Source organism: Hypanus sabinus, chromosome 15, assembly GCF_030144855.1.
Source record: "Hypanus sabinus isolate sHypSab1 chromosome 15, sHypSab1.hap1, whole genome shotgun sequence".
In the NCBI taxonomy this organism is placed as follows: Eukaryota; Metazoa; Chordata; class Chondrichthyes; order Myliobatiformes; family Dasyatidae; genus Hypanus; species Hypanus sabinus.
Genome location: NC_082720.1, coordinates 22,191,115 through 22,218,932, shown reverse-complemented (window position 1 = coordinate 22,218,932; position 27,818 = coordinate 22,191,115). Strand labels below are relative to the sequence as shown.

Below are 27,818 nucleotides of genomic sequence, written 5' to 3'. Positions count from 1 at the left end.
ACAGGAAACAGCAGGAATACTTGTTCTTTAAGGTTGGCAGGTAGAGACCAAGAGTATTACAAAGATCAGTGCATGGGCCCCAGCTGTTCACAATTGAATGTAAAATCTCTAAATGTTCACGATGAGGACTTGAAATGGATGCACTGAGGCTACAAAACAATTTCAATTAAGTGGGTTGAAGGGCAAACACATGGCACATTTACTATAACAGAGATAAACATGAAGTTTGACCAAGACAAAAAAGCAGTATATTATTTAAGGTACATAGGGAACTGAGATGTACAAAAAGATTCAGCTACCCTTGTACATCTATTACTAATGCAGGTATAACAACCAGATTTGATAGTGGGGATGAAGGGAACCATCATTTAAGTGGAAAGATTGGGTTGAATGGGCCTGCATTTATTAGCATTTAGGAGAATCAGAGGGGAATCTTATGGAGATGTACAAAATTCTAGTAGAATTCAACTGACTGGATATTCGGAAGGTGGGTTGGTCTAGAAGTCAAATTATCAGGATAAGGGCAAGACATGCAGAACGGAGGATTGTCATGTTCCCCCCTCCTCCCCCCCAGTAGGGTACTGACACATGGAATTCTCTGTACCAGACATTCTGAAATCCAATCATTGAACGCATCAAGGAGATACACTGATATATTGACTTAAAAAGGGTATGTTTCAGGCTCAAATGTCTGAATCAATCCTGACCAGATTTCCAGTCCTTAATACTGAAAAATTATCACCATAGCATGATGCTTTCTTTGCCTTTCTTTATGGGAGGGATTGTGTTACCTGGCTGATGCACAGTATTAAGATTTATGCCGCATGGGCCACTAAAATAAGGCATACAGACTTTGCAAAGCATCACTTAAAGATACTGTAAAGATGTAGCAGATCTTGAAGTCATTTGTGACTAAAGTGGAGCTTCTTGGTCTCAACACTAAGTGGCATGTGTGGTGTAAATCTAATACTGTACATCAGCCAGGTGACACTAGCCCTACTATAAAGTATGGTGGAAGAAACTTCATGCTGTGGGTATGTTTTTCAGTAGCAGGGACGGGAAACCTGGTCAGGATTGATGGGAAGATGAATGCTGCTAAATACAGAGATCTCCTGGATAAAATCCTCTGCCAGAAAGCTTAAACTGGGGAGGAAGTTCATCTTTCAGCAGGTCAATGACCCAAAGCACACTACCAGAGCAACCATGGGGTTGCTTCAAATCAAGAAAACTGATGTCCTTGAGTGGTCCTGACCTTAATCCAATCGAACATCTCCGGCAAGACCTCCGGATTGTTGCTCTCTCCCATTCTCCAACTAACATATCACAGCTGGAGCAATTTTGCAAGTAGGAAAGGGTAAATTTTGCTCTAACATGATGTGCAAAGCTAATAGAGACTTATTTGAAAAATATAACTGGCTGCATAGCTGCAAGAGGTGGTTCAACTAAGTACTGAGCAAAGGATGAATACTTTTGAAATGCTATTTTAGTTTTTGAATTTTTTTCATGCTTTACAATTTGCTGTCTTTTTAGGCTTGACTGTGAAAAAAGGATCATAAAAAGGAAATAAAAAATTATTCAAAATTGATCAAAATCCCTGGTTGTAATATGCATTTATATGAACAATGGCTTATGGGCTGAATACATCTTCAAGGCTCTGTATTCTTCAGTCAGACAAACAAGTAGACTTTCCCTCTTCCTGCTAGCACTGGGATGAAGGCAGAAACAACTGCTACATCAGTTACTAGAGACAGCTATCAAAACCAATCATGTTTTTAGAACAGAGAGCCATGATGACAAATAAGAAAATTGAAGGCAAAAGGGTTGGAATACTGCATATTTAAATCAACTCCAACATTTTATTTACTGAAAAGTCCTAATGATTTCAAAAAAAAATTCAAAGGATATAGACATACAGAGTTCATCGTGATGGCACTTAAAAAGGTGGCTTTCTTCCACATTAAATCCAATGACAAACGTCGCACCTGCTATGAATAAAAAGCTGCTTAACATTACACATCTGTCATTAATTAACAAGAATTTTTTTTGTTCTGCTTCAAAAGACCATATGGGTGCAAGGTGCTTTTGGAAAAGATTTACATATAGTGCAGTGCAAAAGTCTAGACTTTTTAATAAATTTTGTTTCAGATTTTTATTTTTTATCTTCTGCATTAGTGCACAAGGGGAAAAGAGCAAATTTTAGATTTCCAAACATTCAGAGAAATCTTTTGTATCTGATGAAAGGAACTAACATTTAAGTAATGGATCACTTCTCAAATATAAACTTGATTAGTTTGTAGGTATATAGCCGTGCATGATTGAACAAAAATAAAAAACAGGCACCAATGATCAATGACATAATGAGCTGAATAAACTAAACTGATTAACTGAGAAACACAAATGATGTAGAAGGACAACCAAACTAAAAGGTGAAGATGTGTCAAATGTGACAGTTTAACCTTCAAATCATCAATTCTTACACCATGGCTAGAGTGAACATACCAACAAGACACAAAAGTGGTCATCCTGCATTAGCAAGGTCTCTCTCAAGCAACAATTTCATGCAGACAGGAGTTCAAGATGTGTTGTTCAAGCTCTTCTGAAGCACGAAAAAACAGACAACACAGAGCACCAGAAAAGCAGTAATACAGAAACTGAGCACAGCAGATGAGAGATACATCAAACTCCTGTTCCTTCAGAAAGGAAAAGGTCCAGCACTGCTATTGGCTCTCAGTTCACAGAAACCACTGGAACCCGAGTACACCCCTCTACAATCTTGTCAGAAGTAGTATTCATGGAAGAGTTGCTGCTAAAGAACCATTCCTCTGGTGGAAACAAAGCCTAGAGACTCACCTACACACAAAAATGCAAGGACAGGGGCACTACCAATGGCAGCAAGTACTCTGGACTGACAAGTCAAAATTTGAAATTTTTGGCTCAAACAGGAGGCAGCTTATCCATAAGAAGAGCTGGAGAACTCAACATGGATGAGTGTCTGCAGCCAATAGTGAAGCATGGCAGAGATTCCCTGCAGGCTTGTGGTATATTGTTTCAAATGGATTTGGTGGTCTAGTTAGAATTAATGAAATCCTCAAGCTGAGAAGTATAAGCAGATTCTCATCTATCACGCAATTCAAAGGAAAAATGTAGTCACACTAAATACAAACTTGATTCAGTTTGTTACTACATACTGCTCTTTGTAGCAAATTTTTTATATTTAGGAATTTTCATTTCATTATTTTTGAAAGCATCTTCACTTTACAGAATTTATTACATGTGTCTAAGACTTTTGCACAGTACTGTATATAGATCAAACAATTAAATCAAGCTGAATTCAGTCCACTATCAACAACTGCAGTCCTGTCCATTCATACTCATTTGTTATGGATTTCAAGTGCAGTGTGCACTAACCTGTCAATTTGAGAACTGGGCAGTCAGGCTGCAGGAGTTACTTGGCCTCAGCATTGTGGCATTGGCAACTGAACAACCTTTGCAGAAGAATGTAACTATAATATAGCTTAATTTCCCGAAGTAGGAAAACATGTTTTTACTATTTTTAAGTTGTCTCAGCATATCCAGACTCCACTGTTGGATACCACATGGAGTGTAGTAACAGTGAAGAGTGCTAGGTGAAAGAAGGCTGTGAGGGAACGACTGACTTCCAGAGTGAAGGTGGGTTTTACTACTCAGGGTAAAAGAGAGGCAAGACTCTGCATCTGCGTGATGTCAGCCAGTAGAGCACGAAGGGTTTAAAAAGACCACCATATCAGCAGGCAGCAGAGTGATAGGGCTTTGGACCAATGGGCTGAGGCAGTAACAGGAAGAGGTGAGGTAGGTCTACCTGTGTTATTTGCGGAAAGGAGGAAGTATGTGTGTGAGGCCAGTTTTCTGTGCTCAGTGCCAGAAGTGGGAGATCCTGAAGTCTCCCAGCCTCCTGGACGACCATATCTGCACCAGGTATGTCAAGCTGCAGCTCCTAAGGGACCGAGTTCAGGAACTGGAGATGAAGCTCGATTAACTTCACCTGGTCTGGGAGAGCGAGGTGATACGGAGGAGTTACAAGCAGGTGGTCACACTGGGGATATGGGAGACAGACAAGTGGGTCACAGTCAGGAAGAGGAAGGGTCAGATGCCAAATATCGACTGTCATCTCCCTATAGCAAGGGGTTTAGATGGGGTGGAGTTTGTTAAGGGTGTTCAGGAAGGTTTCTTGACACAATATGTAGATAAGCCTGCAAGAGGAGAGGCTGTACTTGATTTGGTATTGGGAAATGAACCTGGTCAGGGTCCGATCTCTCAGTGGGAGAGCATTTTGGAGATAGTGATCTTAATTCTATCTCCTTTACAATAGCATTGGAGAGCAATAGGAACAGACAAGTTAGAAAAGCATTTACCTGGAGTAAGGGGAATTATGAGGCTATCAGGCAGGAAATTGGAAGCTTAAATTGGAAACAGATGTTCTCAGGGAAATGTACAGAAGAAATGTGGCAAATATGTAGGGGTTATTTGTGTGGATAGGTACGTCCCAATGGGACAGGAAAGTTATGGTAAGGTACAGGAACCGTGGTGTACAAAAGCTGTAATAAATCTAGTCAAGAAAAAAAGCTTACAACAGATTCAGAGAGCTAGGTAATGTTAGAGATCTAGAAGATTATAAGACTAATAGGAAGGAGCTTAAGGAGGAAATTAGGAGACCTAGAAGGAGCCATGAGAAGACCTTGGCGGACAGGATTAAGGAAAACCCCAAGGCATTCTACAAGTATGTGAACAGCAAGAGAATGAGATGTGAAAGAATAGGACCTAAGAAGTGTGACAGTGGGGAAGTGTGTATGGAACTGGAGGAAATAGCAGAGGTACTTAAATGAATACTTTACTTCAGTATTCACTATGGAAAAGGATCTTGGTGATTGTAGTGATGACTTGCAGCAGACTGAAAAGCTTGAGCATGTAGATGTGCTGGAGCTTTTGGAAAGCGTCAAGTTAGGTAAGTCGCTGGGACCGGGTAAGATATACCACAGGCTACTGTGGGAGGCGAGATAGGAGATTGCTGAGCCTCTGGCGATGACCTTTGTATCACCAAAGGGGATGGGACAGGTTCTGGAGGATTGGAGGGTTGCAGATGTTGTTCCTTTATTCAAGAAAGGGAATAGAGATAGCCCAGGAAATTAAAGAAGAATGAGTCTTACCTCAGTGGTTGGTAAGTTGATGGAGAAGATCCTGAGAGGCAGGATTTATGAACATTTGGAGAGGTACAATATGATTAGGAAGTCAGCATGGCTTTGTCAAGGGCAGGCCGTGCCTGACTGAAGTTTTTAAGGATGTGACTAAACACATTAATGAAAGAAGAGTAGTGGATGTAGTGCATATGGATTTCAGCAAGGCACTTGATAAGTTAACCCCATGCAAAGCTTATTGAGAAAGCAAGGAGGCATGGGATCCAAGGGAACATTACTTTGTGAATCCAGAACTGGCTTGCCCACAGAAGGCGAAGAGTGGTTGTAGACGGGTCATATTCTGCATGGAGGTCGGTCACCAGTGGAGTGCCTCAGGGATCTGTTATGGGACCCTTACTCTTCGTGATTTTTATAAATGACCTGGATGAGGAAATGGAGGTATGGGTTAGCAAGTTTGCTGATGACACAAAGGTTGGAGGTGTTGTGGATAGTGTGGAGGGCTGTCAGAGGTTATAGTGGGACACTGATAGGATGCAAAACTGGGCTGAGAAGTGGCAGATGGAGTTCAACCCAGATAAGTGTAAAGCGGTTCATTTTGGTAGGTCAAATATAGTATTATGTAGTATTAATGGCAAGACTCTTGGTAGTGTGGAGGACCTGAGGGATCTTGGGGTCCAAGTCCATAGGACACTCAAAGCAGCTGCGCAGGTTGACTCTGTGGTTAAGGCGGCATACGGTGTATTGGCCTTCATCAATCATGGAATGGAATTTAGGAGCCGAGAGGTAATGTTGCAGCTATATAGGACCCTGGTCAGACCCCAATTGGAGTACTGTGCTCAGTTCTGGTCGCCTCGCTACAGGAAAGATGTAGAAGCCATAGAAAGGGTGCAGAGGAGATTTACAAGGATGTTGTCTGGATTGGGGAGCATGCCATACAAGAACAGTTTGAGTGAACTCAGCCTTTTCTCCTGGAGCAAAGGAGGGTGAGAGGTAACCTGATAGTGGTGTATAAGATGATGAGAGGCATTGATTGTGTGGATAGTCAGAGGCTTTTTCCCAGGGCTGAAATGGTTGCCACAAGATGACACAGGTTTAAGGTGCTGGGGAATAGGTACAGAGATGTCAGAGGTAAGTTTTGTTTTTACTCAGAATGGTGAGTGCGTGGGCAGCCGGCAACAGTGGTAGAGGTAGATACGATAGGGTCTTTTAAGAGACTATTGGATAGGTACATGGAGCTTAAGAAAAATAGAGGGCTATATATAAGCCTAGTAATTTCAAAGGTACGGACATGTTCGGCACAACTTTATAGGCCGAAGGGCCTGTATTGTGCTGTAGGTTTTCTATGTTTCTATTTTTCACAGGGTAGGTAAAATATATCTCAAATACTCTATAATGTAGATCGAAAACTGTTAAAATAATAAAATCAAAATCTGTATTTTGCTTTTCATTTTCTGTACAAATCTAAAAGTTGTTTTGGAAACAATGAGAAGATTCTTATATTAAAAATGTTTAGCTGATTACAATTACAACAACAAACTGTATATTTTATGGACTTACTAGACAGAAAAATAATAGCAGAAAGTCCCTCTGATATTCACATGGTCATGACTGCTAAACTCTGTCAGTTCTATTTCCAAAAATCACATCAATCTTGGGTTTTTTTTAATATAGTGATTGACTAGGCATTTATGGGTCTTTCAGGATTAAAATATTCCAAAGATTCACAACTGGCTACATGAAAAAATATATTTTATTCTAAATATTAAAATGCTCAACTTAAGTTGATTAGAATAAGAAGCCATTCTAATATAATTTTATTCAGTTAAGAAACTGTTTGAAAAGGTAGACAGTGATGTGTTCCTAGTTGGGGGATCTTCAGTCCTGAATAAAGGAGACAAATATTCCAAGTTAAAAAGAACATACATAAAAGACTTGCACGTGAAAGAGAGAGCAGTAGGGCAGGGGTGGGCGAAGGGGAGCAAGCATGAGAGGGAGCGAAAGCGAGAGGGAGAGCAGGTTATGTGGGTTTAGGGATACCATGAGAAAAAATGAATTAGCAATTGGCTAAGTATGGGCGAATTATTAAAAATCGCATGATTTTATAAAAGGAGCACCATTTGAATGCAGTTTAGATTGATGGACTTTCAGAAAGCATTGAGAAATATAACAATCTTATCAGCTTTAGTTACTTCACCAAGTAGCACAAAAGCAGAGAATACAGATGAAGAGATTACTTTCTAGTTTGCAAACTGGGGGAAGGGGAGGGTGTCTCTGTGTGTACACGCGCACATACATTATTTTATTTATATAGATATATATACACACACACACACCTGATACAAAAATTCATTTACACTTCAGTAATACTTACATTCTTTCTTCCTTCTAATGAAGATGGAGACAAAATCATTGCATTGTCTTCTTGCTGTTCAGATTCATGAGAAGGACTGTATTTAACACTTTTCTTTCTCATTCTTTTTGCTCTGTGCAACATTGGTAGTTCAACATCTTTGATGATTGCAAGTTGTTCTTCAGAATCCTTTGCACCTTCTTTATCCACCTCACTACAGATGGACGATTCAAACATCATTGTTCCATTCATAACCATTTTAGTTATTTTTAACTTCAGTTCCGGTGAAGCATTCTGTGTAATTTCAGGCTCTGTACCAGTGTCACTGTCTTTGCTAATTGTGCAACAGTCCTGAATTGGCGAGTTCTCAAGGGACTCTGACCATTGTTTTATCTCTGGAGATTCACCAGAGAATCCACTAGGAATCATGGAAGCTAAATCTTGAAGTTTGCGCAAAGGAATATAGGATCGTACAGATGCATGGCCATTAAATGCAGGTTTTGCTTCATCCCGTGAATCAGTGGACTGCTGAACACCACTTCCATCCTGCAGATTGCAGCTTTCTCTTGCACAAATACTCTGACCAGTCCTGCTGTTTGGACCATTGTCCTCAGAAATATTGAAACCCAGTGAATTTGAAAGTTGTTGTGAATTATCAAAGGGCAAAATGCTACCCACTGTCAATTTATATTCACAGACACGATCCATCTTTCCTGATCTCCCACCTAAGAAGAGGAAGAAAAAAAACAACCAGTTATGAAACTGCTGCACACACTGGAATTGTCAGTTCAGCTGGAACATTTTTACCAATCATTTATGAAAGACTTAACATCACCTGGCATTGCCATAGTGATTTGTCATCAAAAATACTAATAATTCTAAAAATGTTTGTAAAAGTTAGGTTAAAAAAATCAAAACAATATTTGATATTTGAAGTTATAAAGCAGTGGTGTAAAATAGCCTACCTTGCTAGACAATGAAGATAATATTTTTTCTAAACTTGAAATTTCCTACAATAATGTGCAAGCATCTGTAAAAATAATGGTCAGGTTGACGATGGATATTATGTCCTAGCTGCCTGCACGATATGCAATTCAGTATGCAAGCCAGTGCAGTACTATATGGAGAGATGCCGTTGCCCATGCAGGAGGCTCCCCACACCCCTCCAAGCAGCTGATGAATCCAAAGAAACAGCTCTGCACCAGTGACATCGCAGGAATTATCAATCAGCGTTGAACTCAACATAGTCCTTGGGGACTTCAACCTCGGCTATTTCTCTCAGGGTTTACTCCTGAAGCCTTCATCATGAGTAGGTACAGTCACAAGGTAGTGGAGCATTGACTATTGTAGATTTTAAGATATCAAAGGCAAATTCAATTTTGATAAATCCCACAGAAATTTCAAATTCACGCAAGTATACATTAAGGACACTTAAATTACTTTACCCAATGTACCTTATGATTTGGTATTTGTGACCAGCTCAGAATGTTCAATTGAAGTTGGTTTTAGCAACAGCACCCCCTTCAGATGATAAATTAAGAAGTGAAGGCACCTGAAATTGTGGTTAAAACTTATCACTTCTGGCACTGATTTTGTTTGCCAAATAATACTAAAACAATGTTAGAGTGACTTTTGGGTTAAAGACATATCCATTTAACAACTGACTTTGGCTACCAGTCTTCACATCTAAAAATATATTGTGCATTTAATTTAGAGGGCAGCTCTGAAAAATGGCTTCCTAAAAGCTGTGAATCAATGCTGATTAAAATTCATTTAGGTGTCTGTGGTGTGGAGGTAAATCAGGAGGTGTGAAGGTTGTATGTAGTTTCAAGGAAAGCATTGTCCATACATTTATGGAGTTGTCCTTTGACGTTTGGCACATAAAATATGGAGCCTCACATTGAGCCAGCACACCTTGCCACTGAAAGCATCTCCATATGATGCCTGTAGTACCTTGTTTTGTAGAATAAAGAAGCTGCTTTGTACCTACCAGTAATTTTCTTCGGCGATTTCATTCATGCAACATTTGGTGTCAGAAATGGGTTACCTTCGTGACCCATCGTGTTCCCAGTGATTTTAACAGTCTAAGTATGTGAGTATTGTTTTTTAAAAATAGCACTCACACTTGAATCCGTCCAGGTCAGTGGTACACGGGAACACGAGGTATCACAAACACAGAGAGCTGAACTAGTAGATATAAAGGTAGCGTGTGCGCTTACTTAAATGGGGAAAACTTTGCATGTTAATTTAGTGAGACAGGGCCACCAGTTGCGAAGGGTGGTTACCGAAGGCTGGTCCCAAAGGGGTTGTTTAGTTTGCCAGTGACCAGGGCACAAAGCAAGGAACTGCTGGGATAGACATGGGAGGGTAAAGGAGTTGATATGCTACAAGTGCAGCCTCTTGGGACATGGTTGGAGGCAGTGTCCAAAAAAAGAGGAAAGAAAAACAGGTGAACATCACAGCAGACAAGCAATCTCTCACCCCATTGGTACCCAGTCTGACCAGCAATCGGATCAGATCATTGAGCTAGTAAAGATAGCTCCTAGGTCAGAAAAAGATGTGGAGGCCGCCCCCACTGCCGGTGCTGGTGGCCTGCAGATGGACACAACAACATTGTTAGGGGGCAGGCAATGCGGTATGTTAGTGGACATAGGGGCATCAGTATCAGTAACTGATCCACCCTTGCCAACAACAGGACAGGCCATTTATATTAGAGGGTAGGAGGGAAAACAGTGAAAGCAGAAAGAAGCGAGTCGCAAATACTCGAAATCGATGGAGTGCAGCTTTCAGTGTATTGCTGGGTATGTCCAAATAATGAGGGCACTACCCTTGGAATAGACGTCTTAAGGGAAGCAAAGGCCGTTAAACATTTCGGGAAAGGGAGAAATAATATGGACAAATCAGAGGCAGCGAACATGTACAACCAATAGAATACACAACCTAGCTAGCATAATCACAGCTGCTCCAATCTTCAGAGACTGGAGCCAACAGAACCCAGCAGTATGGGCTCAACACAATCAAGATTGTGGTCAAGTAAAGATAAACCCAGTTAAAAAAAGAGGGGGCCTGTATATAAACTCCATAAGCAGTAGCCTATAAAAACTGACCGCTGTCCAGGGTATAGTGAAGGAACTAAAACACCTGCAGATACTCAGAGAGCAGCATGTACTAACTCGCCTAGATGGCCAGTAAAGAGGACCAATAGATCATATCAATTAACAACTGGCTATCGAGCTTTTAAGACCATCCTGAATGGCCTATCTCCAGAACATAAAGTCCTGGATATTGCTAATGGATTTTGGGGGCTCCCCTTCACACCCGAGTCCCATGACCGATTTGCCTTTACCTTGGGTGGGCAGCAAAATACATGGGCCAAATTACCCAAGGAATTCCAAAATAGTCCAGTCATTGCTCATAAAGTCTATGGAAAAGCTCAATCTAATTAATGCCCTCCCAATCGATATGCTTATAGTACGTAGATGATCTACTAATTGTTTCAGAAGAAGAAGATAATTTAGGGATGATAGCCAGTGTTTTAGAGATATAGCAAGAAGAAGTGACAGTAATTTATTAGCTCACCAGAAAGGAGAGAATAAGGAACGACAGTATAAAATGCTGAGCTGTAGTCAATGAACAGCATCCTGATGTAGGTGCTTGTGTTGTCCAGGTGGTCTAAAGCCATGTGGAGAGCCATTGAGATTGCATCTGCCATTGACCTATTGTGGCGATAGGCAAATTGCAGAGGGTCCAGGTCCTTGCTGAGGCAGGAGTTCAATCCAGTCATGACCAACCTTTCAAAGCATTTCATCACTTTCAATGTGAGTGCTACAATTTGATAGTCATTAAGGCAGTCCTCATTATTCTTCTTTAGCACTGATATAATTGTGGCTTTTTTGAAGTGGGAACTTCCACATGTAACAGTGAGAGGTTGAAAGTGTCCTTGAATACTCCTCTAGTTGGTTGGCACAGGTTTTCAGAGCCTTACTAGGTACTCCATCAAGACCTTCCACCTTGCGAGGGTTCACCCTCTTTAAAGACATCCTAACATCAGTCTCTGAGATGGAGATCACAGGGTCATCAGGTGCAGCAGGGATCTTCACAGCTGTAGTTACGTTCTCCCTTTCCAAGCGTGCATAAAAGGCGTTGCATTCATCTGATAGTGAAGCATCGCTGCCATTCATGCTATGGGGCTTCGCTTTGTAGGAAGTAATGTCTTGCAGACCCTGGCAGAGTTACCGTGCATCTGATGTCACCTCCAACCTCGTTCAAAATTGTCTCTTCACCCTTGAAATAGCCCTCCACAAATCATACCTGGTTTTCTGGTACAGGCATGGGTCACCAGACATACAGATCTAGCCTTCAGGAGACAACACACCTGCTGGTTCATCCACTCTTTGTGGGCACACACTCATCCACACAGGTTTTAATGAAGTCAGAAACAACTGCAGCATACTCATCCAGGTTTGATGATCAATCCCTGAATACAATCCAGTCCACCGATTCAAAGCAGTCCAGTAGGCACTCCTGTGCTTCCCTTGTCCATACCTTCTTGGTCCTCACTAGTGGTGCTACAGTCTTCAGTCTCTGTCTATACTTAAGGAGTAGAAGTACAGCTAGGTCAGGGGTCAGCAACCTTTACCACTGAAAGAGCCACTTGGACCCGTTTCCCACAGAAAAGAAAACACTGGGAGCCGCAAAACCCGTTTGACATTTAAAATGAAATAACACTGCATACAACGTTTTGTTTTGCCTTTATGCTATGTATAAATAAACTATAATGTGTTGCATTTATGAAATTGATGAACTCCTGCAGAGAAAACGAAATTACATTTCTGCATGCAACAAAAACATTTTGAACTCCGAAAAAAAGACGTTGGGTTGAAGGTTACTTTTAAGTAAAATACTCAACGTCTATTTGAGTCCTTCTTGTATTTATGAAAAACGCCAAACTTAAATTTGCCGCCAGCAGCAAACCAAAAATAACGTCAGCCAGCTGTCAACCTGAAAAATAAAAGGACTATTTCACTGAACAATGAAAACATATGAATATACGTAAAATAATACGCAATTAAAATATTTATCATACTTCTTCAGGTTGACTCACACCTGACAATGCAGTCGTATTCAGTAGGGATGGATCGATGCTTAGGGGAGTGACCGGGAAGGATAATGTGTTTTTTTCCTCTCTGTACTCACAGAAGCGTTTCCCAAACGATGTTTGCATTGCGATGATTGCAGAATGTAAATACTCCGAATTTATCATGTCGTGACATTGTTTGAACTCTCTCAAATTGGGGAAGTGAGACAATGTGCCTTTCTGTAAATCTCTGGCAAGCAACGTCAACTTGCGCTCGAATGCAAAACATCCTCCAACATGTGCAGGGCTGTACGTCCTTACCCCGTTGAAGAGCTGTGTTCAGCGTGTTCAGGTGCGCTGTCATGTCTACCATGAAGTGTAGCTTTTCCAGCCACTCTGGCTGTTCCAGCTCAGGAAAGTTGAGCCCTTTGCTGCCCAGGAAAGTTTTCACTTCTTCCAGACGCGCGACAAAGCGTTTCAGCACCTCCCCTCTGGACAGCCAGCGATAAAAACACGTTGTAGCGGTTGCTACACGCAGTCAGTAAACTGCAGTCAAAGATAGCTTTATTCGAACTAAACAGCCTTGCTTTTAAGCCTCCCTCAACCCGCCCCCCATGGGCGCGGATGCTGCAAAAGACACGTACTCACAAACCCCCGTAGGCTATCTCCCTTAGCCTGAACGCTGGCTAATTGTGAGCCGGTTCGGATGTGTCAGGAAATGGGTCGCCACAACGTCTTATTTAGATTGTACAAGATCACCATAATCTTCAAATTTAGATTTACATTTCAAAAACTAACAAACTAACATAAAATACATATTAATTAAATACTGATCATGTAGCGGTGTGCTACACGCAGCGCTAAAATTACGACACGGAGTCGGTAACTGCAGTCGAAGGAAAAAAACTTTATTCGAAATCTTCAGCCTCACTTTTAAGCCTGCCTCAACCTGCAGAGGCTCCAAAGCTCTGTGCTCGCAAACCCCCGTAGGCTATCTTATTGTGAGTCGGTTCGGATGTGCCAGGAAAAGGGTCGCCACAACCAATTATTTCCCAAAGCAACAGGGAGCCGCAGCACAGACGTAAAAGAGCCACATGTGGCTCCGGAGCCGCGGGTTGCCGACCCCCGAGCTAGGTGATCAGACTTGCCAAAGTGAGGGCATGGAATAGCAGGATAGGCACTCTTGATGGTGGTGTAACAATGGTCCAGTGTGTTGTGTCCTCTGGTATTGCAAATGATCTGTTAATGGTAGTTGCTTAGTGATTTTTTTCAAACTGGCCTGGTTAAAATCTCCCAAAACAATGGTGAAGGTATTGGGGTGTGCTGTTTTGTGCACGCTGATCCCATTGTTCAGAATATCTAAAGCCTACTTGACATTGGCCTGAAGTGGAATGTAAACTGCTACTAAAATTACCCCAGAGAACTCCCTTGGTAAGTTAAAAGGACAGCACTTTACTGCTAGATATTCCAGGCCTGGTGAGCAGAATTGGGACGGCACTGATATATTTCCACACCAAGAAGAGTTGATCATGGAGTATACTCCTCCATCTCTGCTTTTTTGAGACTCTATAGATCTATCCTGACAGTGTATAGTAAACCCGTCAATCTGGATCACTGCATCCAGTACAGGTTAACCAGGATTCCGTGAAACAAAAGGACACATGGTCCTAATATCCCTCTGATTCAGCACCCTAGCTTGAGATCACCCATTTTATTCATCAGAGACTGCACATTCACCAGCAAGATAGTTAGTATAAGGAGTTTTAAAAACCCCGCTTCCTTAAATGCACTTGTAACTCCGATCTACATCCGCGCTTCCTCCAAGGTGTCCTCAGTGGGCACTTCTGACCACAATCAGTGTTGTTTCTCTCGGTTTTAAGCAGCAATAGTTTGTTTAAACTCATTAAGACATCCTTGTTGACTGTACTGACCTTGGATGCAGTTGTGCATTTTAGCTGTATCAGGCTGAAACAGGAATACTTAATTCTATCCACTGAGACTACTGTTGCTACTCAGGTTGTGCCTAGGTGCCCCGGAAGTAGAAAATGAGTGGACAAACAGTACTGTTGAGAAGGGAGCAGAGAAACAAGAGGCAATTGAAACTGCAAGTGTGCAGGAAGAAACAACGGAAGCCACTTTAGTAAAATTATATGAAGAGATGGAAGCAGAAAAGAAGGAGGGACCATAATGGAGCTGGTCACAATGGGAGGAAGGAGTCGTGGCACCACCATGTATTCAGCAGATACCACTGAAGTTATATCATGGGCTGATGCATCGGGGAGGCAGAACATGATCATGACCCTCCAACAGGACTGGTGATAGCCAGGGATGTTGAGAAATTCTGTAACCGTTGTTTAAACCCTTCGATGGATCCAAGCCCACCCAAGTTCTTCCGAATAAATCGGCCTCTCTTATCAACTCTTTTATGACTGATGCAGCAATTTTTGAAATTTGGCGTTTTTTTACACCCCAATGACAAAGAGTTTTCATACTTTTCTCATGTTTATCACAATTATTCAAGAATTGATTACTTTTTCATTGATCACCATTTACTTACAGATTTTATCAATTGTAAATATGACTTACCATTTCTGATCATGCACCTTTGAAGTTATCTATTAAGATAATGAATTCATCTATTAATGCTAAATTTTGGAGGTTCAACTCTTATTTTATAGCAGGACTTAGACTTTGTCAATTTTATCAAACAACAAATTGATTTGTTTTTCTCAACAAATTCTACAGCAGAGATCTCTAGTGGAATCTTATGGGACACTTTTAAAGCATTTATTCATGGACAGATTATTTCATACTCAGCTGGAGTTAGGAAACGAAGTAATTCTAAAATATTAACATATTAATCAAAGCAATTGATAAGATTTATTCAGTGACCCCCAGCAAAGAACTCTATAAAGAAAGAGTGGAATTTCAAATGGAGCATTGTTTGTTATTATCCTCTTCGATTGAAAATCAGTTATTTAAATCTAGAACCCAGTTTTATGTATATGGAGATAAGTCTGGTAAATTATTGGCTAATCAAATGAAAACTGCTTCGGCTAAACGACAGATTACTAGGATTCGTAAACAAGATGGCACTTTGATGATCGACCATAAAGAGATAAATAAAGCCTTTCAAGATTTTTATAATTCCTTATATCAATCAGAATTTGCTGAGGATTCTTCTATAATAAATGAATTTTTAAGGAAATTGAATATTCCAAAATTAACAGTAGAGGATAGTGTATTCTTAGATACACCTATCACGGAAACTGAAATAAAAAAGGCTATTTTTTCAATGAATTCCGGTAAAGCTTCTGGTCCAGATGGTTATTCTGCAGAATTTTTTAAATCTTTTTCCTCTATACTTTCTCCTTGGCTTTGTAAAATTTTTAAAGATGCCTTAGTTATAGGCAAATTGCCACAATCTTTTTATGAAGCTTCTATTTTTTTAATTCTTAAAAAAGATAAAGACCCTTTTGAATGTGCATCCTATCGGCCTATATCCTTGCTGACTACGGATTTTAAGATTTTTAGTAAAATTTTGGCTACTAGATTAGAAAATATATTACCTCGAATCATTTCTGAAGATCAGACTGGATTTATTAAAAATCGCTATTCCTCTTTTAACATTAGAAAATTAGTATTATTTATATTCCTTCACCTAAAATACCAGAATGTTTCATTTCTTTAGATGCTGAAAAAGCATTTGATATAGTTGCATGGCCATATTTATTTAATACGCTGCAGCATTTTAATTTTAATTCAAAATTTATATCATGGATTAAATTAATATACCATAAACCCTTGGCCTCGGTTTTTAACAATAATCAAAGATCTCCTTTTTTTCAGTTATTCCGGTGGTACAAGGCAAGGTTGTCCTTTAAGTCCTTTACTATTTGACATCGCTTTAGAACCTTTGGCTATAGCCATTCGTGAATCACCTAATATTTTGGGTATTACCCATGGGGAGGGGACATATAAGTTATCATTATATGCTGATGATTTGTTACTATACATATCTGACCCTGAAAGATCTATTCCTGCTATTTCGTCCTTGCTTGCTCAGTTTAGTAACTTTTCTGGTTATAAATTGAATTTTAATAAGAGCGAATTATTTCCACTAAATATGCAAGTTCCAATTTATAAACATTTACCATTTAAGGTTGTTACAGATTATTTTACTTATTTAGGTATTAAAATTACTAAAAAACATAAAGATTTATTTAAAGCTAACTTTTTACCCTTAATTGACCAGATTAAGCAACTTGCTATCAGGTGGTCTCCACTATCTTTGTCATTGGTTGGTAGAATTAATGCTATTAAGATGATGGTATTACCCAAATTCTTATATTTATTTCAAGCATTACCAATTTTTATTCCTAAATCTTTTTTTGATATTATTGACACCAAAATATCTTCTTATCTGTGACAGAATAAAAATCCTAGACTAGGCAAAAAAATATTTACAGAAGCCTAAAAAGGAGGGTGGTTTGGCTTTGCCAAACTTTTGATTTTACTATTGGGCAGTTAATATACGATATTTAATATTTTGGACACAAGAATTGATTACAGCTGCTTGCCCACAATGGGTAAATTTGGAATGTAAATCTGTACAAGACTTTTCATTGTTTTCAATCTTAGGATTTTCACTTCCTTTTTCTTTATCTAAATTGAATAAACAAATAACTAATCCTATAGTCAAATACACATTGCGAATTTGGTTTCAATTTCGTAAATTTTTTGGTTTGAATAAGTTTATTTTATCATGCCCTATAATATCTAACTATTTCTTTCTGCCCTCTTTTATGGAGCAAACTTTTCTTTTATGGAAAACAAAAGGTATAACATGTTTTCGTGATTTGTTTTTGGATGATAGTGTTATGTCCTTTGAACAGCTAATAAATATAATTTACCTAAAACCCATTTTTTTTTAGATTTTTGCAAATTAGAAATTTTTTGTATAATGAGTTACAGTATTTTCCGAAACTATGTCCATTGGACATTACGGAAAGAATTTTAGCTCTGAATCCTTGTCAAAAGGGTTTAGTAGCTGTCATTTATAATATGATCATGAAAATACAGCCAGATGTATCAGAAAAAATTAAGAAGGGATGGGAAGAAGAACTTCATTGTCTTACATCCACTGAACAGTGGGAGAAAAATTTACTATTAGTCAATTCGTCCTCTATTTGTGCTAAACATGCTCTAATATGATTTAAGGTTGCACATAGAGTTCATATGTCTAAGTATAAATTTGCTCGATTTTATTCTCATGTTAATCCAACCTGTGACAGATGTCATTCTGATGTTGCCTCATTGATCCATATGTTTTGGTCTTGCCCTTGTTTACAAAATTACTGGAAAGATACTTCCAGTATTATTTCAAGAATTCTGAATATCAATTTCCAACTGCATCCTTCTACTATAATTTTTGGTTTACCAATGGTGGATAATAGTCGTTTATCCTCTTCATCTCAACAAATGATTGCATTTGTTACATTAATGGCTAGAAGATCTATTTTATTGAGTTGGAAAGAAATTAATCCTCCAACTATATTTCAGTGGTTTTCTCAAACTATTTCTTGTCTGAGATTAGAAAAAGTTAGAAGCGTTGTTTTTGATCCTTCAGTTAAATTTGAAGAAACTTGGAGACCATTTATTCAACATTTTCATATGAGTTAAATTGTCTTTTCCTAAACCTTACTTTTATTATCCCTAATTATTTGGATGGAGGTTCGGCGTTCTTGGCACTACTGTATGTACTTAACATTATGCAACGGCCCATGTTGGTTAGTGTTTTTTTCTTCTTCTCTTTTTTTGGGTGTTTTTTTTTCTTTTGTTCATAAATACTATGAGTTTGGGAGGCTATATATATTTATTATTATATATTTGAATGTTTACTTAAACTATCAATTATGTACTCTCAAACACTTTGTATTCATGTTTCATTTGTTTGTTTAAAAATTAATAAAAAGATTTAAAAAGAAAAGAAATTCTGCCGCTGTTGTATCATTTGTGCCCAGCATAACCCTGGTAAAAGCAGAAAACTACAGCTGGCAGATCAACCACAGTCAAGGGGACCCAGAGAAAATATCCAGATGGGCTTCACAGGGCCCCTACCCAAAAGCAATGGGGGAAGCTACTTTCTAGTAATTGTGGATCACTTCACCCAGTGGGTAGAGGCTTTCCCAACAAGGTACTGTACCACCAGCACCGCTGAATGGATTCTAGTTTAGGAATTCCTTGCAAGGTGGGAAACTACAGTTCAGGTGAACTCGAATCACGAATCAGGAAAGTGGTGAAGGAAATGTACTGACTGTTAGGGATTGGCCCAGTACACTACTCATCGAGTTCAGGAATGGTAGAAAGAATGAACTGAACAATCAAGAATGCCTTAGCCAAAGCTATAGCTGAGACAGGAAGGACATACATTGATTTATTACCAGGAATCCTGATGAGATTACAAGCAACACCAAATAGCACACTGAGTTTCTGCCCCTATGAATTACTGATGTGACTCCCTTATGGGGTAATTACAGGTTATGAGGAGCCTGGAATTTACAAGGATAGAACGACACAGTACGTGGAAGACTTATGTAACCAACTTAGTGTTCAAGGACCGAGCAAAACAACATCAGCTCATTGACAATCAGAGAGCTGGGGGAAAAGGAGTTAGTTCTCCCATAGGCAACCAAGTCATGGTGAGGGTACTGCCTGAAAAGGCAGGGTTTGCTCCAAGATGGATAGGACCACAGATGGTACTTTTTACAATTGACACCGACTTTGTGCAGACTCAATGAGGCAGCCAAAGGAAACACTGGACTCAGGTTAAACCATATAACTCACCTTATTGTTGCTCCCACAGATAGAGTAAGGGATCAAATGTACCCAGTAACCATGTGATTACAGAGAACCTCAGAGACAACCACCAGCCAGCTACACCAGACCTGACCTCAGCTGATGAAAACATACCCAGAGGAAACGCGAAGGCAGAAGACACCGAGAACGTGACAGAAACCCATCAATAAAGTTAAGGTGTGATGGTAGTCTGTAATGAAGGCTGCTTGCTGAAGATACAGGACTAGTTTAATGGAATAGAACTGAAATAATATTGGGGAAAATAGAAGAGCAGGGATTTAAGTTAAAGCAGAGACAGGAAGTTCCACAACTTCAATGGCATTTCAGGCTGAGAAAGACTGCACATGGCATCTGAAGGAAGTCACTCCCAGCCTGAATGAGGAGTGAATACAAATGAGCTGGGCCCTTTCAGCAGTCGGGCCTGTGATTGACTGGACAGTTCAGAAGGGGATGCCACCAGGGAGAGGTCCTTGCAGTCATTCAAATAGAGACCACCCCATCCCTTCCTGTACATTGATGAGAGGGGCCCATGAGCCTCATGCACTTACCTTGCTGGTGCCCCTGGAAAGAGAAGAGTTTTACCAACCAGAGAATGAAGGGTGAAGACAAGGAATGTGATTAAACTGCAATTGGCCTGCAGGGGAAGAGCCAACAGGAATATGAAAGAAGCTGAATTTCTAAGACTGCTGTTCAAATTTCTGGAACAATCTCTCTGCTTAGCATTTTGTAGGTAGTGATTAGGGATGATAGGGTAGGCGTGGAGGCATTGGGGCTGGGGAATTCAGAGGCAGGGCATTTTTTTGCTGTCGTATTTGAGTAGATCCTCCTTTAGGTTGGTCTTCCCTGGTCCGGGAGGGCCAAGAGGAGAGACTGGTAGAGTGATTTTTGGGTTAAGGAAATATACATTTAACAATTAACATTGGCTACTAGTCTCCACATCTGAAAATATATTGTGCATTTAATTTGGAGTGCAGCTCTGAACAATGGGCTCCTAAAAGCTGCAATCCCAGACCAGACAATGCTGATTACATTTCATTTGGATGTCTGTGGTGTGGAAGTGAATCAGGAGGTGTGAAGGTTGTATGTAGTTTCAAAGAAATATTATTCATACATTGTAAATATGGAGTTTGGCACATAAAATATGGAGCCCCAGATTGGGCCGCCAGACCTTTCCACCAGAAGTGTCTCCATATGATGCCTTGTTTTATTGAATAAAGAAGCTGCATCTGTATCTACCAGTAATTTTCTCCAGTGATTTCATTCACGCAACAAAGTGACCCTTTCCTGGCTAGGGTCATATAATGATTAAGGCCTTATTCAAGGAAAGCCCATCATAAAGCATTTGGAAAAAAGCTTATATCTTAAAACATATTTTTAAATCAAAGAGTCAGTCGCAATTTTTGCGAAGAGGAAATGGCCATTTTGGTCTTCGAATTTTATAATCCAAATAAGGATATTGATACTAGTGATACTGCTCTACCATTTAACAAGACACTGCCTAATCTTTGGCCTAACAATCCACAACCACTGCCAAAGCTTAGTGGGTGACAAATATGGTGGTGAGATGAAGCAGAAAATGTCAATTTGATGAAGTGACAATTATGCTGTATAAGACAATGCAAGAATGCTAAATGTTAATAAAAATTTCTTTCATATGCATAAGCTTTGATTGGAGTATTATGCAATGCAGTAGAAGCATTCCCATGCAAGTCTGGTGAAGAGCTTCAACAACCCAGCCTCCATAAGAGGGGTACCGTTTAGTGGAGTGGTTATCATGGGAGTGGTTGTCGGAGTGGTCTGAGTCAGAGTGGTAAGGCTTTGGCTCAACAGGGCTTCTGCAAGAACAGACAGAGGCAAAGCAAGTAGGTAAATTCATTCCTTATTTCTTATTTAACTCTTGAGAAAATAGGGCATATGTCTACAGAGCCAGTGATCTTTTCTGGGTGTCAGATATAAGTTTTCCCAGGAGACTCTATAGTTAGAGAGACTAACAGGCAATCTTGTGAACGCAAAAAAGAAACACGAATGGTAGCTTGCCTCCTAGGTGTCAAGGTCCACGATGTTTATGAACATGTCCACAATATGCTGAAAAGGAAGGATAAGCAGCCAGAAGTCATGGTACACATTGGTACTAATGACATAGGTAGGAAAAGGGAGGAGGTCCTGAAAACGGAAAACAGGGAGCTAGGAGGAAAACTGAGAAGTGGGACCTCAAGGGTAATAATCTTGGGATTGCAGCCTGTGCCATGTGACAATGAGGCCAGGAATAGAATGAGGTAGCAGATAAATGGGTGGCTGAAGAATTGGAGCAGGGGGTAGGGATACAGATTTCTGGATAATTGGGACCTCTTTTGTGTCCTGTACAAAAGGGAAAAGGGACAGGTTGCACTGGACACGAAGGGGGGGGGGGGGGGGGGGGAGGGAGGAGAGGGAACCAATATTCTTATAAGCAGGTTTACTAGAGCTGTTGGAGTGCTTTAAACTAATACAGGTAGTCCCAGAGTTACGAACATCCGACTTGCGAACAACTCGTACTTACGAACCAAGGAAGGAGTACGCCGTCCACCATTTTAAGTCAGATCAGGATGCTATCCGCCATTTTAAGTTGTTGCCATTGACACTGTGTTGAATGTGTAACTTCGTATTTGGCTTAAATTTTTCTTAGCAAGATTCACCTTGACCATGCCCCTCCCCCCTTCCAGTCAGATGGTGGCGCAGTGAGATCAGTGCTGGGCTCAAGAACAGAGGTTCCCGAGTTCAATTCAGTGACAGACTGCTCCTGAATGCGCTCTCCATTCGTGCTGGGTTGATGTCGAGCTCACAACTCAACCTCATGAAAAAAAAACACACTGCCACCTCCAGTTTAAATTCCCACAAGGAATATTGTGGTGGATCAAATACCAAACCCAGCATAGCACCCCCCTTGTCCCGTTTAACCTGTCTCAGTGCTGTGGACTTTAGGACCTGGGGAATTCAGTGCGGCGGTCTTTAGGACCCACCGGAGCTCGGGACCCACCGCCCGCAGTGTTACTGTTCCGTTGATGGAAAGTGATCACGATTGAAAATAAAGTAGAAATAATAAAGCGTTTGGAAAGAGGCGAAACGTCATCAGTCATTGGAAAAGCATTAGGCTACAGTCGGTCAATGATCGGAACAATTTCAAAGGATAAAGTGAGAATAATGGAGTATGTGAAAGGCCCTGCCCTGATGAAAGCTACAATTACTTCTAAGCAACGCAGTGGTTTAATTATTGGAATACATATGTTTCTTCAGTGTTTTATATGCATAGAAAGGTAAAATATATACTCTATACCAAGACAAACGTTTGACTGATGCTAAATAATACCCAATGTACCTGTTCGGACTTACGTACAAATCCGACTTAAAGACGGACTCAGGAACGGAACTCGTTCATAACTGGGGGACTGCCTGTATGGCAGGGGGATGGGAACCAGGATGATAGAGCTGAGGATTAGCCAGCAGGTTTACAAGTAGATGAGTGTAACATGAATGAAAAGAAGGACGAGTCAATGATTTGGTACAAATGCAGCCAGAGTAAAGAGTTACAGTGTATCAGAGGCAAAATTCAAAAAGGCAAAGAATACAGGATTGAACATGGAAATGAAAACTGTTGGTTTGTGGCAGCAGTATTAGAAACATAGAAAACCTAAAGTTCTGCCGAACACGTCCCTACCTTAGAAATTACTAGGCTTACCTATAGCCCTCTATTTTACTAAGCTCCGTGTACCTATCTAAAAGCGTCTTAGAAGACCCTATCATATCCATCTCCACCACCATTGCTGGCAGCCCATACCACGCACTCACCACTCTCTGAGTAAAAAACTTACCCCTGACATCTCCTCTATACCTATTCCCCAGCACCTGAAACCTGTGTCACCTGTGGCAACCATTTCAGCCCTGGGAAAAAGCCTCTGACTATCCACACGATTAATGCCTCTCATCATCTTGTACACCTCTAACAGTTCACCTCTCATCCTCCGTCACTCCAAGGAGAAAAGGCCGAGTTCACTCAACCTCTTCTCATAAGGCATGCTCTGCCGTCCAGGCAACATCCTTGTAAACCTCCTCTGCACCCTTTCTATGGCTTCCACATCCTTCCTGTAGTGAGGCGACCAGAACTGAGCACAGTAATCCAAGTGGGGTCTGACCAGGGTCCTACATAGCTGCAACATTACCTCTCGGCTCCTAAATTCAATTCCACAATTGATGAAGGCCATATGCCTTGCATTGTGCAAAGACAAATCTAAAAATAACAAAAATAAATAGTACAAAAGAAAGGAATAACAAGGTAGCATTTACGGATTGTTCTGAAATCTAATAAGGAAAATTGTTGAATGCAGGTCTTTATGCATAATTGTGAAGAGTTGCCCCCCTCCAAAACACACGTCCTTGTCTTGTGCCATATCAATATAGTATCAATCCTACTCAGCTTCCAGCCATTTATCCAGTTTACAAACTGATTCAAATTTGTCTTCAGCTCTATCATGTTCCAACTTCATTAAAATGTCAACAACATTGCTAAAAATCTGCCCGTCATGAAATTCAGTCAGATTTATTGAGCACAATTAACTTATTACAAATCTGTCCAAATTCAGTGATCACTTAATAGTAAGCCCTTCTGACAAATGTCAAGCTCAGTAGCAACATTCTCACTTCTGAAACAGAAGTTTTTTGTTTAAGCACCACATTATGTCAGTCATCTGCAAATCAATGTTCCATTAGCACACAAAGCATTTTGGGGGAATATTACTAGGACTAATACAAGACTATAAGAAAATAAATAGCAAGAATGTGGGAAAGGGTAATTACACGCTTTCCCATAGCCCTGCAAAATCTTTTCTTTCAGATACCCATCCTACTCCCTCACATACCCAACAGTTGAAATAGTCTCCAATATTTAATAGTGGCTTTCAGCCCTAACCACTGTTTTCTTCACTATTTTTGAAACCAGTCACCATTATTCTACATCTCCTGCTGCATAACACTTTGCCAATACTCTCTATTTACTTCTTATTGTACTCAATTTTCAAAGTATCACTATACCCTTTTGTCACCTGCCTTATTTAAGGACAACTGTTCTGCCCTCTCCAGTTTATTCAAATAATTAAAGTTCCTCATCCAAAAACTGATTTTAGTAAACATCTTGTACACTCTACCCAAGACGCTTGAGATCTTTTTCTAAAATGTGGTAACCTCAACAGAATAAAATATTCCAGTTGTGGCCAGATCAGTCCTTTATAAATGGTTGCTAACTCCCTGGCCTTTGTACTCCATGCCTCTACTTATGAAGTACAAAATCCTGCAACAGGCTTTAAAAGAAAAGCCATCCTGCCAATTTCAACAAGTCCCCATGTTTGATTTTGTACTCACTAGATCAATTTTTCTGTTAAACACTTCTCTGGTTTTGGCATAAATTTAACTTGCCAGTTTTATCCCAATTCCACAAAGTTGTCCATCCTCACTTAGAGATGTAGTACTTTCATAATACCAAAGGTTTGTGTCATCATTTCAATGTAGACCACAACTTCAGTACAAAATTATGCATCCAGAAAGCATTTTAACAACCTAGAATTATGTCCAGTACCATATATACAAAATCAGTTCCATTAACTTATATTTTTAAAAAGGCAAACATTTTCAAGTAAAATAATGTTAAACACTAAAACTAAACAAATTTATTTGCAGGGAAATTTCAGACTAAATAAAACTAGAGGGGGAAAAAAGACAAACACAAAGCATTAATAATGCAGCAACCAAAGTAATCTGTAATTTTAAAAAAATCAAAATTCTTAACTTCCATTTTAGGATTAGAAGTGGGGCTGTTTGCTGCTAACTACACAATATTCAGATTTTACTTCTACTAGGTATCCTGTGGCAAATGCTTCAGCTCGTAATAGTCCATAATACGTTTATCACTTTGTCTACAAGCTTGTAAGCAAAAAAACTTGACAGAATACTCTCTAACCATGAATGCAGCTCCAACTCACAAGTTCAATAACATCCAGTTAATACACCTTCCTCCATCACTGATGTACTTCAGCTACAGTGCATGCATCCACAAGATACAAGTGTTAGCCAATACACTCAGACCCCGCTTAACACTGATGATGCGTTCCTCAAAAGGTGGAGCGGTATGTAAATCAGCGCTATGCGGGGTCATTATAACATTATGTAAATGGACGTGTATCTGATATTAAAAAATCCACGTATGTGAATGCTTTCTCTAGACCCTCAATGGAAGTTGCAGGCCATTTTCCAGACATTATGAGTGGAAAAAGAAGAATAAGTTGGTGAGGGAGCAAGAACATTTACACACGCGGGGAGCAGAAAGTGAATAATATATGTTGGCTGTGAGTGGCTCAGAGTGTATGTAAAGAGCTCTCATTGGCTGACTGAATGTTTACTGTAATGGTGGCCACTCTTGAGAAGTGTTATTTAGAATGAATTAGTCATTTTTTAAAATTTCCATAAAGAATTGAATAACTGCATTGTAATGAATCAGTGTTAAGCAGGATCTGAGTGTACCAAATTCATCTCTCTGGCTGTCCATTCCATAGGATGTTGATGGGACCTAATTCATATCTTCTTGCTCAATCTCTACCACTAAGTGCAAAAGGCACTGGGGACCACATTCCCCAAATAACACAACATCCTAATTTAGGGTTAGATTGCTGTTGTCAGCCTAAATCCAGAAAGGATTAGTTTACAAAGGCAATTAGGGATGGCCTCTATCTTCTTGTTAAATTGTCATTGAATAGCAAGTCTTGGATGTTACTTGGTTCCAAGGGCAGGATGGATCCAAACCTGTTGGAAGCATACATTGCTATTCACTGATCTGACAACATGTCAGAATACACAAGGAAGGGTATTATCAGCCTCATCTGCAAGCAGGTGGAGGAGCAGGAGAAAACCAAAAATTAGAAAACCACCTCATCCTTAAGTACAGAAAAGATTGAAGATCACCAATCAAGTTGCTCTGGCCCAGACTAGATCTGTACTATACACAGCAGCCTTACCAACCTTACCAGCCTTATACCAATCACCTGTGTGAAGAGCAGGGAGGCGGCGAACAGTTGCTTGGTTAGCTCATAACAGAAGACCTTTCACAGAATACTACATGATGCAAAGCATATTGTCTCCAGATGGGCTTCTATCACAAAGGGGAATCTACAATTGGATAGAATGCTCTATTATATACACAAGTAGAACAATCCAAACTAAAAGGGGGGATGGGCGAAAATGAGGCTTTCTAATCAAATCTGGAGTGAGACAAAATTGCTCTCATCCTTTTTCTTTGAGATGCAATAAAAAGGTGATAATCCCAGGCAGCAGGGGTTTTGTATATACCATAAATTCCAATGTATAAACCAACCACTTCTGTAGAGGTTTTTGATTTAACCAGAAAAGATCACAAGATCTCACATGCCAGTCAGTACTCAGCTTTGCTGGATCTGGACCCGGACCCTGGAAATTTTGTGAACCAGTACCTGCTAAGAAAATAGGCCGACACATTATAGAGCATTTAAGCAAGTTCTTAATAAATAAATAAATCAGGGAGGGAAGTTTTGGATTGGGTTCTCAATGCTGAAGAATCCTCTGAAATGTAACCCCCATGAAACCATTTAGTGCCCATCGTAATCTTGTTAAAACATAACATGGGGTGGCAGAATCAGTAAGTGTACCCAGTATTGAGTTTGCAACCACCACGTACAAAAGATTAAAACCAATTGCGATATGATGCTGGTTTCAAGCTGAAGGTTGTTGATTTTATTAAAGGAACGAATAATTCTGCAGCTCTAAGAAATTTAGTATAAATGAGAAACAAGCGAGAGAGTGGAGAAAGGCAGAGGACATGCTAAGGGAAATGCCAAAGGCGAAATGTGCAAACCACAAGAAATTATGCCAGAGACCAAAACTAGAAGAAAAAGTTTTAGAGCGGGTGAATCACCAGCAATCATCTGGATACATTGTTACCAGAGAAATGATTCGAGTTCAAGCATTGAAATGGGACTAAATACACTGAGGTCAGCAAAAATTTCAAAGCTACGTGTAGTTGGTGGAAGTGTTCAAGGTCATCATCAATCTCTCACTGCTGCGGTCAAGAGGTACGCACGTGCTTCAGAAGTCAATAGTCATACCAATGATCAAGAAAACAGGGTGAGCTGCCTCAATGACTATCGCCCAGCTGCACTCACATCCACTGTGATGAAGTACTTTGAGAGGTTGGTCATGGCCAGAATCTACTCCCACCCAAGCCAATGCCAACCCATACATTCCAATGCCTGAACCCATTGTAATTTGCCTATCATCAAAATAAATCTACAATGGATATAATGTCACT

At 40.0% G+C, this 27,818-nt stretch overlaps 1 protein-coding gene across 4 annotated transcripts in view; it reads right to left on the bottom strand.

Annotated features, from left to right (window-relative positions):
• Positions 1 to 27,818, bottom strand: part of LOC132405366 (histone-lysine N-methyltransferase NSD2-like) — a 215,892-nt gene that overhangs the window by 164,471 nt on the left and 23,603 nt on the right. For all 4 annotated transcript variants that reach the window (XM_059990117.1, XM_059990116.1, XM_059990115.1 and 1 more), the window contains one exon: positions 7,543 to 8,246. In XM_059990117.1, the coding sequence (XP_059846100.1) occupies positions 7,543 to 8,229 (687 nt within the window). In that variant the 5' untranslated portion in view covers positions 8,230 to 8,246. The remainder of the gene's footprint in view (positions 1 to 7,542; positions 8,247 to 27,818) is intronic.